Genomic DNA, 16,906 nt, shown 5'->3' on the forward strand with positions numbered 1-16,906 from the left:
TTGAATTATTTTCATATTTTCCACTAATGTTGAAATTAAGATGGTCTCTATATTAGAGCTCAGTTTGAGTAATTGTTTTTAGGGACATTGGAACAATTATATGTTCAGAGAATGGAACATTATATCCCATTTTCCAGCTGTAGAGGAAATACCTGTGAATAAGACACATGCCTGGTCTTTGCTGGGTCACTTCATGTGGCCACCTTCAAAGCTGCACTCACTCTTCCATCCATAATATAAACTGCTTCAGGGGGGAATTTGTCTTATTAAGGGGAAATACAGAATGTTCCACGAATGATTGAGGACACTCCTTACATACCAGCATTTCTCAGGAAAAAATGTAATAATCTAGATTCCGAGAACAACATTTAGTTTATGCAGAGTTACTTTTTTTAAAAACAGCTTTACTGAGGTATGACTGGTGTATAATATACTGCTCATATATATATATATATATATATATATATATATGTATATATATATATATATACACACACAGACACACACACACACACACACACACAACTTGCTAACTTTTGACTTACCCATAAAACCATCACCATAATCAGGATAATGAATATATCCATCATCTCCAAAAGTTTCCCTTTGCTCTTCAGACCCTTCCTTACTGGCTCTTGCCACACATTCCTGTACACCATCGTTGCCCTGCCCCTCGCCCCCAGGGAACCACTGATGTGTTTACTCACACTCTGGATTACTTTGCATTCTCTAGAATTGCACATACATTATATACTCTTTTTTTTGGTCTGGCTTCTTCCATGCAGCACAATTATTTTGAAATTCTCTCATGTACTGTGTGTTTCAATAGTTCATTCCTTTCTATTCCATGGTATGGATGTACCACAGTTTGTTTACCCACTCACCTGTTGATGGTTGTATTGGTTTGCTAGGGCTGCCATTAACAAAGTACCACAAACTGAGTGGCTTAAACATAGAAATTTATTGTCTCACAGTTCTGGAGGCCAGAAGTCTGAGATCAAGTTGTCAGCAGGGTTGGCTCCTGCTGAGGACTGTGAGGGACAATCTGTTCCAGATTGTGAATAACTGTCTTCGTGTTCACATGGTGTTCTCCTTGTATGTGTATCTGTCTCTTAATTTCCCCTTTTTATAAGGATACTAGTCATATTGAAGTAGGGCCACCCTGAATGGCTTCATTTAATTCAGTAAAGACCCTCCTTCCAAATAAGGTCACATTCTGAGATGCTGAGGGTGAGGACATCAACCCTTGAATTGTGGGGGACGCAGTTCAACCATAGCAATACTTAAAGGATGAGTAGGAATCAGCTTTGTGAAGAGGAAAAGGAAGAGGATTCTAAGCAGAGGACAGGCATGTGCAAAGGCCATGAGGTCAGAAAATATGGTGAGTTTGCAGATTTAATTAAGAGATCATAATGATGAGAACAAGAGATGAGCCATGAGAGGCAAGCCCAGAGGGACAGTCTGAGGCCAGCTCATGAGCAGCCTTGTAAATATGTGACCACGTAGTTTACCATCCAAATCAGGACCCTTGTGAGAGTGAAAGGGGTATGTTATCAATAATTAATACAGAAGGATACTCACCCTATGTATAAGCCATGCTAGTAGGCACGTCCTTTATCCTAGAGACATTGGGAGACTATGACGGATTTTTTAAAAAAATTTATTTGTTTAATTGGAGTATAGTTGCTTTTTTTTTTTTTTTTTTAGTTAATTAATTAATTAATTTATTTATGGCTGTGTTAGGTCTTCGTTTCTGTGCGAGGGCTTTCTCTAGCTGCGGCGAGCGGGGGCCACTCTTCATCGCAGTGCGCGGGCCTCTCACTATCGCGGCCTCTCTTGTTGCGGAGCACAGGCTCCAGACACGCAGACTCAGTAGTTGTGGCTCACGGGCCTAGTTGCTCCGCGGCATGTGGGATCTTCCCAGACCAGGGCTTGAACCCGTGTCCCCTGCATTGGCAGGCGGATTCTCAACCACTGCGCCACCAGGGAAGCCCCTATTAAGGATTTTAACCAGGGATGTGACATGATTAGATCTGCATGTAAGGAGACTCCTTCTAGTCACGTCATGGAAGGATGTTGGAGGGAAGTAAGCCATGAACATCAATTAGGAGGCTGTGGTGGTCCAGATGAGAGATGGTTGTGGCATGGATTGGGGTGGTGAGTATAGGGACAGAGAAAAGTGGAGATGTTTGGGAGGTGTTTAGGAGGCAGCACCATGAGTCTTGGTGACCGACTGAATGTTGGGCGTGGTGCTGAGGGAGAGGGACAGTTGAGGGTTTTACCCAGAGTTGTGACTTGGGAAACTTGAGGACGTTGTGGTGCTTTTCAGAAAGATATAGAGAGCATGGGTGGAGGGAGGTTGGATGAGGCAGTGGGGAAGATGAGTTGGGACAGCTGAGTGTGCCTGAGATAAAGAAATGGGGATGTCTAGTTGGCAGTTGATATATCAGTTAGGATTTAGGTTCAGTTGCTGTCACAGAAACCCAAATCACCCTAAAGAGGTGGCTTAAACAAGACTGAAGTTTCTTTCCCTGCCATGCAGCAGTCCGGGTACGAGCAGCCCATGGCTGGTCTGGTGGCTCCCCAGTGTCTGGGACCTCTCCACTCTATTTTGTTGTTCTCCCACTCCTAGCGTGTTGCCCTCTTCTCTAGTCTGAAGTGGGGCACCAGCCATGTATTCTGGGGAGCCATGTGGAAAGGAAAAGCATAAGGGGAAGGGCACAAACATTTGTTGGAATGCCTAGCCTGGGAGCTGCACACACCACTGCCACTTCGATCCCACTGGCCAGCTTAGTCACAAGTCAAATCAAGCTACAAGGGAAGCTGGGAAATATGGTCCTCACTGTGGGTGACATGTGCCTGGCTAAAAACCAGGGGTTCTGTTACTCAGAGGAAGAAATGGAGAATAGATGTTGAGAGACACAATTTGTCACTGTCCTAGATAGCCAGACCCAGAGCACAGGAGAGAGGGCTAGAGATTAACATTTGGGAGTTGTTAAATCAGATTAGTAATCAAAGTGGGAAAAGTGGATTAGAGCTCCTACAGAGGAACCTCAGACAGAACCTAGAGGAAGACGAATAAAAGGGACTGAAAGAGGAGGGATCTAATAGGACACTCAGAAGGAGCAGTCACGGAGCAAGGAGGGACAGAGGCATGGAGGTTCCAGAATATGCCTCAGCCTGGATTCCAAAGAAATCAGAGCCTGAGGCAGAAGCTCACCAGCAACTTCTTTAGGAGGGAGTAAAGTTCCAGGTGGGAGGCAAGCTGGAAAAGGGGGCAGGGAAGGGGACGAGCCAGTGTGAATGCTCATTACTTTACTGGGCACCACTTGGCTGCTCTGTCCCGCGGGTGGTCTTCTGAGAGGCCGTAATGGACTACTGTGAACATGGACAGTCCCTGGGCAGTGATGCAGGGGGCTGGGGAAGGGAGAGGAAGATATGGGAACTTACCCACCTACTCCTGTTACCCTATCGATCAAAGTTTCCCTGCCCAGGGTATTAACTCCACCACACTTTCAGATTTATTGCAACCTGGGATGGCCCTGGGCATGTGGAGCAGGCATGAGGTGTGCCTGTGAAGTTAGTTGAAGCCTACACTGCTGGACAGCCATTGAGTCAGCTAGGCAGAACAGGTGGTCCAGGTCCCAGAAACAGTGCGAGGCCGACAGGTATGGGGTGTCCCATAAAAGCTGTGTGACAGAGAGTCCAAGAGTCATCCCAGAAGGTAGTTGTGGTGAGCGGAGTCCAATCCTGCAGAAGTGAAGTTAGACAAGGACTGAGAAGTGCCTGCTGGGTTTGAGATGAAGGTGGATGTCAGTGGATCTTGGAGACACAGAGCTATGTTGATGGAATGGTGGTGATGGGATGCAGATTTCCTGGAATGAGGAGTGGGAGTGAGAAAGAGGAGGCTGTGAGTTTAGAACAACTCACTCACTTGGGAAGTATGGCTTGAAGGGAGGGAGAGAGACGTGGAAGGGTGAGACTGAGGGAGGGCTTTTTTTTTTTCCTTAAGATAGTACAGATGAGCGCTTAATTTAAGTGCTGAGTGGGAGGAGTCAGGAGAGAGGGAGAGTCTGAAGATGCAGAAGAGAAGGAATAATAGATAAACTAACATTCCTAAGAAGTCAGGACCTGTAGGGTCCAGAGCACAGGTGGTGAAATTGGCCCTAGGCAGGAGGAAGTATATGCCTTCATTGTAACAGAAGAGGAGAGGGAAAGAATGATACACATCCTGGCAGGTCATTACACTGGATAGCAGAAATTTGGAGGAATTCTCAGCTGATGGCCTCTGTTTTCTTTGTGGAAATCAAAGCCATTTACTGAGAGTAAGAAGGAGGTGGAGGAGTTTGAGGCTTCAGGAAAATGGAGAGTATTAAAAAACCAGCACTTTAGAGAACAGGAGAGAAAACCAACCAGAGAAACATAGCAGGATTGGCGGTGGTATAGAGGGTCCCTGGGGGTGGTAACCACAAATTTATAATGTCACTGACACACATAGTCCTGTGATCTTTCTTCTTTTCTCTCAACTGCCCAGGCTTTCAGTCGTATCCATCCAGGGTTGATGGGTTTTCCCAGGCATCTGAGGCAGAAAGTCAAAAAATCCAGGGAACCGGTGATACCAGCAAGAGAATGGTTGATATTGATGGATGGGACCTTTGTGAGGGGGATGGAAAGAGGTGGAAGCAGCAGGGAGCTGATAGACAAGGCGAGCTCCACACCTATTAGTTCCAATTTGCAAATCACAACCCTGAATGGAGTTCTGGCTCCATTCAGGAGCCAGACAGCTCACATTAATTTTTTTTCTGTATATGTCATCTAGCAAAGGAACTTGCTCATGATAGGCATTCAAGATATTCTCTCAAATAGGTAAATGATTTAGTCTGTTTTAAGGTACTAGTACTGTGATTTTAAAAACTCAGTAAACGATCTACTGGCATCAGTGTGTACAGCGCGTCTCGATCTATGAGGAGTACTCACGTGTGCTAAGAGATTTAGGTACCTACACTTACTTTTCAGCAAATGTGATGATATATTCCATTTTCTACATTTGAACGGGTCAAATCCAAATTTGATAAGGAGGATAAAACAGCCTTAGTAGCATATTGAAGAGTAATATTTTAAAATAGTTATTTTGCTTTCCTAGGAGGGCACACTATAATGGTAAGCATAATTATTTATAAATTTGATATTAAGATCATAGATTAATAAATTATATCATAAATTCTCAATTTATGTAAATTGTTTTCAAATAATTAGATAAATGTTCTCAAGATATGAAATTCAAATGAATTATTTTTCACCAAACTCAATTTTCCTCTCAGGAACTGGGAATCGGGTGTCATTTTGTGCAAGAAATCACAACCCGGCATAGATGTGAGCCAGATGACCTTTAACCCCATGAACTGGCACCAGCTGTGCTTGTCAAGTCCAAGTGCAGTGACTGTGTGGACAATCGAAAGAAGTAACCAGGAGCATTATCTCAAAGCAAAGTAAGAGACTTCATTACAACACAACAAAGTGGGGATTTTTGTTTGCATTCATGTAACGTGATTGGATCAGTTTGGTGAATTAAGTGGCTTTATATGTGCATCCTTTTTTTTGTTTATTTGTTTTTTAAATATTTTTAAATTAAGTTTTATTGGAGTATAGTTGATTTACAATGTTGCGTTAGTTTCTGCTGTACAGCAAAGTGAATCAGTTATACATATACATATATCCACTCTTTTTTAGATTCTATTCCCATATAGGTCATTACAGAGTATCGAGTAGAGTTCCCTGAGCTATACAGAAGGTTCTTTTTTTTTCCTTCCTTATTTATTTATTTATTTATTTTAAGCAGGTTTTTATTAGTTATCTATTTTATACATATTAGTGTATATATGTCAATCCCAATCTCCCAATTCATCCCACCACCATCACCCCACCGCCCTGCTTTCCCCCTTTGGTGTCCATACGTTTGTTCTCTGCATCTGGGTCTTTATTTCTGCCTTGCAAATGGGTTCATCTGTATATACGTGCATCTTAACTTAAAACGTTCTTTCTACATATATCAATATAATTTCCTTGGAGTGGTTGTTTGCATTTCAAAAGGATTCTCTGCTTTGATTTCCCACTGAGTTTCTTTTAAATATCAAGCTTTTCCCACATGGTTTAATTTTCCAAAATTGTATTTGCTCCTACTATTTCAAAACATGCCTATTGTGTGTGTGTGTGTGTGTGTGTGTGTGTGTGTGTGTGTGTGTATATATATATATATTTTTTTTTTTTTTAAAAGGTCATGTTTTCACTTTTTGCTCCTATTACTTTGATGCCCAATTGAAATCTCAAAAGTAAGAAATTTTTAGATATGGGAAGTGTGTAGATTATACCTTCAGCCACATTATCTGTAAACAAAAGGGTAGTTGCATGTAGTGAAGTCATGGAATTGCCTGGTTAAATAGAACTGGGTCAAAGAGAAGTTCTATGACCAATGTCCTGGTGATAGCTGATAATAATGGTACCTTTGTTGAAAAGAATTCAAAGACTCAAGGTGCCCCTGAGCTGACCATTCTCATCATACTCCCCAAAGTCAAAGACTAAGGAAACGTTGGACATACACATCCTTGAAATTGCAGTTTTTGAAAAACTGCCTTCTTAAAGAGCAATGTAAAGCTAGTAAATGAAGTTTTCGAATGGAGAACCCTAAGAGAGGCACTTCTTTCTCCTCAGTATTCTTTATGTCTCAGTTTCATTTTTACAAGAACCCATTGAATAGCCAAATCTGTCTCAAGGCAGAGTTGACAACACTGTACCTTTTTATAAAGTGGGTAATGTCTCTATCAGATCCTTGCCACGGCAGGCAAGTAATTTATCACATCTTTCTCTCCTTTTGCTTCCCTTGAATGTTCTTCTTTAGTTCTGAATGTTGAGTTGTGATTTTTCTATAAGCAGATAAAGTGGGAGGTAAAGTGAGTGGATTGTCCTGGATCAGAAAACAAATAGGATTTGAAAATACTTAGTTAAGTCTTACATTTGAGTAGTAAGTACTCTTCTTGTGTGATCATTTTTCAAAATTATTCATCATTCATAAAACATAACCAAAGACATTTTGAGTTTAACACATAAAGCCATGAATTCTCTAAACTCACTTTTATAGCCATGTTGTGGTTTAAAAGTAAATATCTGGCAAATCTGAAAATAAATTCTTGATACTAGAGGTTGTAAAGGTAGCTGAATACAACCTACATTTATGTTTTTTTTGGTCCATGTGTGTTGCCAATATTTAAAATTTGAGAATTTTCTCATAAATATACAGATTATGATTTTCTCGTGAAATTTGGGAACCAAAGTTCTCACAAGTCAGCAAACCCTCTTGGTTGGAACTGAGTGGTGCCTGCCAGCTTTAGGGGGTGTATATAGAGAAAAAAACTCAGATTTTCTTTTTCTATGTAGGGAAAAGCCTAGTTCTTCCCTACTGTGTTTTTCTTCTCCATGAGTCTCCTTTATTACAGTGAACACTTCAATTCTGACATTTGTGGAGGAGGTTTTTCCCGGCACCAAGCAAGTCTCCTCAATACCAGCTGGGTGTCTTACCATTCAACTCAATTCTGACGCTATCTACCCAGAGACAGAATCAGATTCCATAGGCTAAGGGTTCAGTCCTACAAGACTGTCCTCCCCTTTCCGCTTCAGATGCTAGCTGCAGCCCAGGTTGTTACCTGTACTTCTGACTAAGTGGCTATAGATTAGAGGTTTCAATGACCCCCTCCTTGGGTTCCATTAATTTGCAAGAGCAGCTCACAGAACTCAGGGCAACACTTACTTACATTTACTAGTTTATTAAAGGATATGATAAAGGATACAAATGAGCAGCTAAATGATGAGATACGTAGGGCGAGGTCTTGGAGGGTCTTGAATGAAGGAATTTCTGTCCCATGGAGTTGGGCTGCATCACCCTCCCAAGTGTATGTGTTCACCAACCTGGAAGCTCTCCAGACTCCCTACCATTGTGATTTTATGGAGGCTTCCTCATGTCGCATGATCAATTATTTGCTCCATTTCCAGCTCCTCTGCTCTCTCTGGAGGATGGGAGTTGGGGCTGAAACTTCCAAGCTTCTAGTCATGGCTTGGTCTTTCTGGTGACCAGCACCCATTCAGGAGCCATCCAGGAGCCCACCTAGAATCGCCTCAATAGTACAAAAGATGCTCCTAATGCTCTTATCACTTAGGAACTTACAAGGGTTTCAGGAACTCTGTGCCAGGAAACTAGGAAGAGACCTATATACATATTTTCCACTGTCTCACAGGAGGGAAAACACTTTCCCATCTGCCACAATCCTATCTGGCCACACATCACCTGCTTAACCCCTGTCAGTGTTCAAATTTACAATTCCTGCTTTACATATTAACTTTAAAATTTTTTGAAAAATCCCTATATACGTAATTTATGACTGTGTATTACTTGTACTTTTATGATATATATATATATATTTTTTTAATTAATTTATTTATTTATGGCTGTGTTGGGTCTTCGTTTCTGTGCGAGGGCTTTCTCTAGTTGTGGCAAGTGGGGGCCACTCTTCATCGCGGTGCGCGGGCCTCTCACTGTCGCGGCCTCTCCTGTTGCGGAGCACAGGCTTCAGACGCGCAGGCTCAGTAACTGTGGCGCACGGGCTTAGTTGCTCCGCGGCATGTGGGATCTTCCCAGACCAGGGCTCGAACCCGTGTCCCCTGCATTGGCAGGCAGATTCTCAACCGCTGCGCCACCAGGGAAGCCCTATGATATATATTTTTAAATCTAGTATTTGGTTTCATTTGGTTTTTCCTAGGTTTTTTTAATGAGTTGTAACACCTCCCATTTTGCTTACCACTGATATGCAGCAGTTCCATCAATGATCCGTTTCTGTTAATCTGATTATTCTGATGTCTCTTTTTTCCACAGGTCAGTAAAACTGCCTATGGAAGATGGGTCATTTTGTAATGAAACAGATGTAGTTTTTCCCCAGTCGTTGCCCAAAGATCCTATCTATGGACCTGTGCTCCCCGTGTCAGCCATTGCCGGACTAGTGGGCGAAGAGGCCGAAACTTTCAGGGTAATGACCTGGCCCCTCTCCGTGTTTGCCTATTTGCGTTCATGACCGTCCCATGAGACGTGCAGGATAGAGAGGATCTTCCTGGTTTTTATTTCAGGCTAGCCCTGGAGGCCGCGAGAGATGAAGGCTCTGGAGTTTTGAGTTTGGGTGACTAGGAAGATGATGGCCTTGCTAACTGAAACAGGGGGCCCAGATGTGATTTCAGTTTTGGACATACTGACTTTGGAGTGCTGGGCAGCTTCCAGGTGGAGATGCCAGGTGGACGCTGGCAACTTGGACCTAATGTCAGGGAGGAGAAGGCAGGGCCGGAGACACAGTGTGTGGTCAGAGTCATTCTCCCAGAGAGGACAGTGGGAGCGTGGCGGTGGGCAGGGGATAGGGGGTGAGGAAAAGGAGAGAGAGGGTGTCAGGGAAGAGAGGAAGGAGTCAGCCAAGAGACAGGTGGAAGAAGAGGAGCCTCAGGAGGAACAGGCACAGAAGCAGGAGCAAATCCAGGAGAAAATGAGGCCATGGAAAGCGGTGGAAGAAAGCTTCATAAGGGAGTTTGCCAAGTTACTCATTTTTTTTCATTCAGCAGATACTTATCAAGCTCCTTGTAGGTAGCAGGCACTGTTTCAGGCAACAGGGTCGTACGGCGACCAACCAGGCATAACCCTGCTTCTCGGAGCTTCCATTCTACCAGGGAGACAGAGCGGCAACGCCACCAACACCAGAAGTAAAGAGATACAGCAAATCGTTGTGAAACATGACATTTATTACAACAGGATAAATGAGAGGTGGGCATGGAGGTGAGGGAGAGATTAACATGCTGCTCAAGGAAGGCCTCTGGGGAGATGACTCTGAAGGACAAGGAGGCATTCCTCCAACTGTAAGCAGGGTAAAGAGTGTTCAGGCAGAGGGAACTGCGCCTGCAAAAGGCCCTGGGGGAAGAAAAGAACTCAGCATGTTTGAGGAGCTGAGAAAAGAGCCCTGTGGCTGGAGCAGAGTAAGTGAGGGGGAATGAGGTGCCGTGATGGTCGAGAGCGAGGCAGGGAGCAGAGAGTGACACATGCAGGGCCTTTGGGATGAAGGTAAGGAGCTGGATTCTGCTGAGCCTCTGGAACTTGCGTTATGTGAATGCTTGTGTGAAAGCTGCAAGCCCAGGAGAACAGAAGTAGAGTTTCCCCAATGTTTCTGAACACTGCAGAGAATTAAGCTATAGATGTTTAAAATAGTTCCATGTGATAAGTAGTTTATCAAAAAATCTCTGGCCAGCAAGGGAGAAGGTTGTATGCTCTTAGTATTTCCTCTAAAGGATGACAATTACTCACTTTTTTTAAATTACAGAAAATAACTAATTCCTTTTAATAGTACAGGTCTTACCCTTGGAAATGCAACCACACTCAGCCACAGTGGGGCAGCAAAGTAAAAACAAACACATCAGCCATCAAGGTTTACAACTTGAAACAATGTTTCTATGCTTAGTTTTTGATGCCAAAGAACATTTGATGCCCACATTTTCAACCATCTCAAACTTGTGTGTGTGTGTGTGTGTGTGTGTGAGTGTGTATGTGCAGCAAATTTCTGTGGGAGCCCCCATCATTCACCCTTTGTGCCAACTTGATGGATCCTACATAAAACATTTAAAATTCAAGCAATTGTTCTTGTTATTTGAAAAATGCTATGAAATGCCTCCTTTAAATAATTAAATGTGGAGTTACAATTTTTAAAAAATGCTCATAATAAACAGACATCTTTATTTCCTGGGACTTTTGTAACTCAGTGCATTTTAACCTTTTTCTGAAAACAGAAATTTAATATTAAAGTATGACATCTCTAAATCATACAAGGAATATTATTAAAGCCATTTACTTTACATTTAAATTAGAAATCAACTTTCCCAGTATTTACTTCTTTCATCTTATAGACAAATTAGGTGAGAAAAATTGCTAAAACATTGAGTAATGTCTATACAATGAGTGAAAGCATAACTAAACTTAGATCTCAAATGTCTTGATTCTATTTCTTCCTTTGAATGAAATTTCTTGTGACCCAGTACCAATGGCAAAGAAGCCAGTAATGGCTTGACCTATTTAAGGGTCTTAAAAATTGACAAATGTGGATTTTTATAAAATTACAAATATTAAATACTCCCCTTATTTCTCTTATAGCTAACACTAGAAAGGCACATGATAGGACTTTAAATAGGCCCACATCACGTTACACAACTTATTTGGGGCATTAGAAATGGTATCCAGTAGTAGCATGGGGGAAATCAAAGGCAGATGTTATCTGGGAAGAAACTGGATCCAAGATAGTGAATTTAATTTCAAGGGTCCAGTTTTCTTTTTCCATCTACTTTTTTTTTTTTTTTTTTTTAAGCAGAAGTTGCTAAATAGAAATTCCTTTTAAAACTCAAGTATTCTGACACATATTCAGATGCTTACAATTTCCAAAGCAATATTAAGTTGGGCTTGAGTTTTTTATATTTGGTCCTCAAGTGATCAAAGTGTTTGATTCCAGAGGACTGAACAAGGAGGTGGTGTTACCAACAAATACTTTTAAACACTATTGGCACCTTTTCTTTTAAAATTCTCAATTTCCAGGATTGAAAATTATTGTTTCTGCTTGCACCACATAATATTACATTCATTTTTAAATGGCACAGAACATATTTACTGATGAAAGAAAGTAATAGGAAGACAAGCCCAGGTTTATCTTAAAGTAAGAAAAGCCACACACAATACTAGTTTAATATACCAAGGCAAGAAAATTCCAAGTTTTAATCCTAACCTTCTGTGGCATACATACAGATTCGCTGGTATTGTGAGAACCAGGTATGTGTGGTTTTTTAAAGATTTTTGAGCCCATTGCCATACGAGGTAAGAGTCTGTCTTTTTGTGATTTATAGTCTAAGGTCATCAAGACAACCCAGGCAAATTTTAAATAATGATGATTAAATAATGGTAGTCAGTGAGTAACTCTTTTCCCTCTGAGTCAAATCTCAGTTTAGATACCACAAAAATGTCATTAATCAGCAACAGTTTAATCCTTTTGAGTGGTTTTGTCCCCTTTTTTTCCCTGCCCACTGGGTGGCGAAATTGTTACTCAAGTATTTATTTTCTAACAATCCAAGGCTATGAGGGCATGAAATAGGCCAATCATACAATTAAAGACAATGTATCCTTTAAAAAAATTATCATGCTGAGTGCTCCTATGTATGATTTCTGCCTTAGTCATATTTCCAGGTCCATCCCAAATGATAATTCTCTCTCTGTCCACTTCCTACACTCCACCAAGAACAAATTGCTTTCTCATAGATTCTCTTGTAATATTTAAACACTCTTCTACTATAGCCTACTATGTTTTCTGATTCTGATGTTTGGTGATACTACTTCTTCCCTCGATAGGTGATTATCCTATTGAGAAGAGGGTTCTCTTAGCAGTTGGCACAATACCTGCTATATAATCAGCACACAATAAATGTTTGTGGAAATATCAATTATGCAACAAATTTATATCAGTTGGGAATCCAGCAGAGTAGTTACTTTGGCAGTGCTACACCTGCTTTACCTTGAATCTGTAAACCTTTCCTAAATTAAAGAGCAGTATATATTATTCAAATAACTGAGTATTTATTACAACAGTGGCTTGCATTATCGAAGAGTTTTGAATGAAAAAATGGCTGTTTATATAGGTTTACAGTTATTCCCCAACTATGAAACCTATTCCACCTTCCCCTGCTTTATTTTTCTCCCACAGCACTTTCAACACATAACATTCCATATATTTAACTTCTTAACTTATTTTTACTCTGTTTTCCCTCACCAGGATGTAAGCCCCATGAGGGCAGGTTTGTGTGTGTGTGTGTGTGTGTGTGTGTGTGTGTATTTTGTTCACTGCTACATCCCTGTAATTAGAACAGTGCCTGTTATGTAGCGTAAGTATTTGTCAGATGAATGAATAAAGGAATGAAATACATATGGAGCTCTCAAGGAATTTAAGAATTCTGTTAATTTGGCCATTAGCTTATTAAAAATGTTTTCTGTCCCAAATAAGGATGTACCACTTTTATAATTAGAAACAAATAAAAATATTATTAAAATGGCTGTAAGGATGCCTAAAGAAAGCAAAGAAGTTATGTTGTAGCTAATGCAATTCTACATAATAGTATAGTATTAAAAAAAAACTAATATAGTACTAAATGTTATATTATAAGCAAATACATCTGTAAATAGATAAATAAAAGTAAGGTAGTATGTTTGACTTGTTTAAATAGAAAGGAAAGAATGCCATGTTATGGTATGGTATGGTATGGTATGGTATGGTATGGTATGATATGCCATGTTATGGTACCCTGAATTCAGGATCTTAATGAATGCTGTGGAGGGCACATGCCCAGAATAGCTACCATGGCTATTTTGACCTCTGGAAAGGAAAGCAGGTGGTCCAGGACTTACAAGGAGGCCTGCTCTGTGTGGACAGAAAGGAGGAGTGACCTCTCCCCTGCTGGACACAGTGTTTAAGGCTGCAGGGGGCATAACACTGAGATATTATCATCTAAGGCACAGATCAGCAAACTGTTACCTGCTTTTACATGGCTTCAAGCTAAGACTGTTTTTTACATTTTTAAGTGATTAAAAAAAAAAAAAAGGGATATGTGACAGAGACCTATGTGGTCTGCAAAGCCTATTCTCTACCTGATCCTTTACAGGAAAAATTTGCCATAGACCCTTGGTCCATATTATTTTTAGTTCCCCAAACCAACATTTCTTCTAGGTACGTCCCAAAGATTTTGTGCATTTCTCTCTGAGTTTTCCATGGAATCAAAGTCAAGTAGGATGTTTCATGAACTAGAGAGGCTACCAGAGGCAGACAAAGTGTCCTCTTATTCCCCGTGACAGTTAACCAAGCAGAGGATCGAGGCCAACCTCTCCATAGCCACTCAAGGAAAATCACATTCATGTCCCCCTGCAGAACCAGGAGGGGAAAGGTTGACCAAAATCTTCCTCAAATGGTGTGATTTTAGCTAAACAATGACTTTCTTAGATCCAAGATATCAAAAAGTCCACCAAGAAACAGTGTAGAAGTTATTACTCAAGAATTTTGTGGGACTTCCCTGGTGGTGCAGTGGTTAAGAATCCGCCTGCCAATGCAGGGGACATGGGTTCGAGCCCTGGCCCGGGAAGATCCCACATGCTGCGGAGCAACTAAGCCCGGGCACCACAACTACTGAGCCAGCGCGCATAGAGCCCGTGCTCCACAACCAGAGAAGCCACCGCATATTCATCTGTTTTGTCTTGGAAATTGTTTTTGCTGAGTATTTCTCTGGCTCTTAAGCTATGACTGTTGTCTTAACACAAGGTTTTAAATCTTTCCTTGAAGCCTAAAGATGATCTATATGCTTTGCTTCACCCGACTATGCACTGCTGGACTCCAACAAGTGACCTATATGTTGGCTGTGAAGAGGGTCATCTTTTAATGATTAGTGGAGAAAACTTGAAGGTAACTGTGCTTAATAAGATAGAAGACGGACCACCAAGGGGTAAGAAACTGCTTTGCTTTATCTTCCCAGAAGTGTAGCCATTGGTGATGGTTTTGTACTTGACAATGGATGTTGTGTTCCCTATTTTTCTCTTTCTAGAGACATCTTTGATTCCTCCTTCTTTATCCTCTAGTTTATTACCGAGCCCTCTGTATGTTTCTTGTAGCTAACATGTTTATTGAATGCTCTATGCTCTAGGCTTTCTGCTATCACTCTATATGTATATTTCACATAATCCTTAAAACAAATTTGTAAGGAAATACATTTTTATCTTCATAATATAGATGAGGAAATGGAGGCATTAAGAGGTTAAGAAACATGCCCAAATTCACATAACTAGTAAATTATGGAGCTGACACCTGAACCCAGACAATGACTTCAGAGTCCAAGTTCTTAGCTACTATGCTATATCCTTTCCCATACATATGCCTGTTGTGTTTAATCAGCTAATATGCCTTCCACAATGACCCTTTCTCCACAAGACCTTCTTTTAAGACCAACTGCCGTCTTGAAAATTACTTTTTGTTGCTTGGTTAGAACTTCTGAGAGAATCTGACCTATTCTCCTTGGATCTGGTGTCCATTCCTGGTCCCATCAGCTGTGGCCAGAGTTGGGCCTGAGTCAGAGAAGCCAATGTCGCCTTGTGGGGGGCTACGTGTAGACACTTTGAGAAGGGATTCTCACCAGGGCAAGTTCTCCAACCTGACCAAGGCACTCTCCACTCCATTTCCTCTTATTATTTCACACCTTGATTTCTGCAGCAACCTTAGGGCTGACTTCATTGACCTTAATCCGCAACTGACCCAAATCAGGCATCTCATCCCTGCCAAACCGCGTTTCTTGAAGACCATTTTAAACATATAACTCAAGGACTACTTTGCCTTGATTTCAAGCCCTCTCTAATCTAATCTTACCCGCGCCATTAATATTATTTCCTGCTACTCCCCAGTATGAGTTTCCTGATCTAGCCAGTCATTTCTTCCCATCATTTTACAGACATACCACCCAGCTCATTCCCTTGCCACCTTACTCTCTGAATCCTCCAGTTCCCAGCTCAAACACCACATCCTACAGCAAGTTTTCCCCAGCTGCATGTCCCTTATCTGCTCCCTCTCCTGTTCCCTGACTCACTCCACGGAGAAAGTGAAGCCATTAGGTTCAACTTTCCTACCCCAGCCCCCATCTCTCTTCCCTTTACTGTCACCTGTACTCTCCAGGCCCAGTCCACCCTCTGATCTCATGTCCACAATGCCATCTCTCAGCTCTCTAAAAACTAAGCCTCTTTTCTGGCCTGTCTTTCCAGTTTCAGCTCTCCCGCTTGATCCTTTTAGAAGTTCTCATCATTCCTGTGCTCTCTCTAAATTCTGCCTGCTGGCATTCGTAGTTACCTTTGTCTAGGATGCCCTTCTCTTCCTTGTCTACCTGGCGAAATTATCCATTCTGGAGCCTTCCTCTGTCCTCACCCCAACCTACAGGCAAAATCAGGTGCCCCATCTGGGGTTCCATCAGACTCACTTCTTTGTTAGAGCCTCATCCTGTGTTGTTACACTACAACGCCCCATGTGCCTGTCTGTCTTTGCCACTAGTCACCAACTCTTTGAAGTTAGGAACTGTGACTTACTCAAACTTTGGCTCTATAGTTTAATTCCAGAGATTGCTAGGGAGTAAATTGGCACTTCTGTGTGTTTGTAAAGTGAATTATCGAACAATGTTTCGCATTTCCAAATCCCTATCACACTTATAATGTTTTACACAATTTAGGACTTAGTTGTATGTAGTCTTTTTTTTTTGGCCACACCTCGCGGCATGCTGGATCTTAGTTCCCTGACCAGGGATCGAACCTGCGCCCCCTGCAGTGGAAGCGCAGAGTCTTAACCAATAGACCACCAAGGAAGTCCCTGTATGTAGTCTTATATTGTTCACTATTTCCTTCTTGTACACTATTTCTTATTATTTTCATGATATATTATAAATACTTACAAATAAATATTTATCTAGCTTCTACAATGTGAAGGACACTAAGCAAGGTGCCTCCGAGTTGACATCGGTGGCAAATATATAATCTCATAATCAGCACCTTCAAGGTGCTGATTTATATTTTATTAAAGAGAATAAGACAAGTTGACAAACAATTGCAGCCAGGAAAATTAAGATGTGAGGAGAACTTCATAAAGTGCTCTGGGAATTCAGATGAGGGAAAACTGCCAAGTTAAGTCATTTTGTAGGCGGCATTTAAAATAGCCCTTAAAGGATGGGTTCACAGACAGAGATGAGGGTAGGTGGAATTTGGGGCAATGGTATCTGCATAAAC

General features: G+C 41.5%; 1 protein-coding gene across 11 annotated transcripts in view; it reads left to right on the plus strand.

The window, feature by feature from the left end:
• Positions 1-16,906, plus strand: part of CFAP43 (cilia and flagella associated protein 43) — a 123,493-nt gene that overhangs the window by 19,668 nt on the left and 86,919 nt on the right. For 10 of the 11 annotated variants that reach the window (XR_014253453.1, XM_082425056.1, XM_082425058.1 and 7 more), the window contains 3 exons: positions 5,322-5,489; positions 8,921-9,071; positions 14,436-14,595. Coding sequence is in view for 9 of the 11 variants with exons in the window: in XM_082425056.1 (XP_082281182.1) it covers positions 5,322-5,489; positions 8,921-9,071; positions 14,436-14,595 (479 nt within the window). In the remaining 2 variants the exon portion in view is untranslated. Of the gene's footprint in view, positions 1-5,321; positions 5,490-8,920; positions 9,072-14,435; positions 14,596-16,906 lie in introns of those variants that run through there. The other variant, XM_082425057.1, reaches the window with a different exon arrangement.

Source organism: Balaenoptera physalus, assembly GCF_965194825.1.
Source record: "Balaenoptera physalus genome assembly, chromosome: 14".
NCBI classification, from domain to species: domain Eukaryota; kingdom Metazoa; phylum Chordata; class Mammalia; order Artiodactyla; family Balaenopteridae; genus Balaenoptera; species Balaenoptera physalus.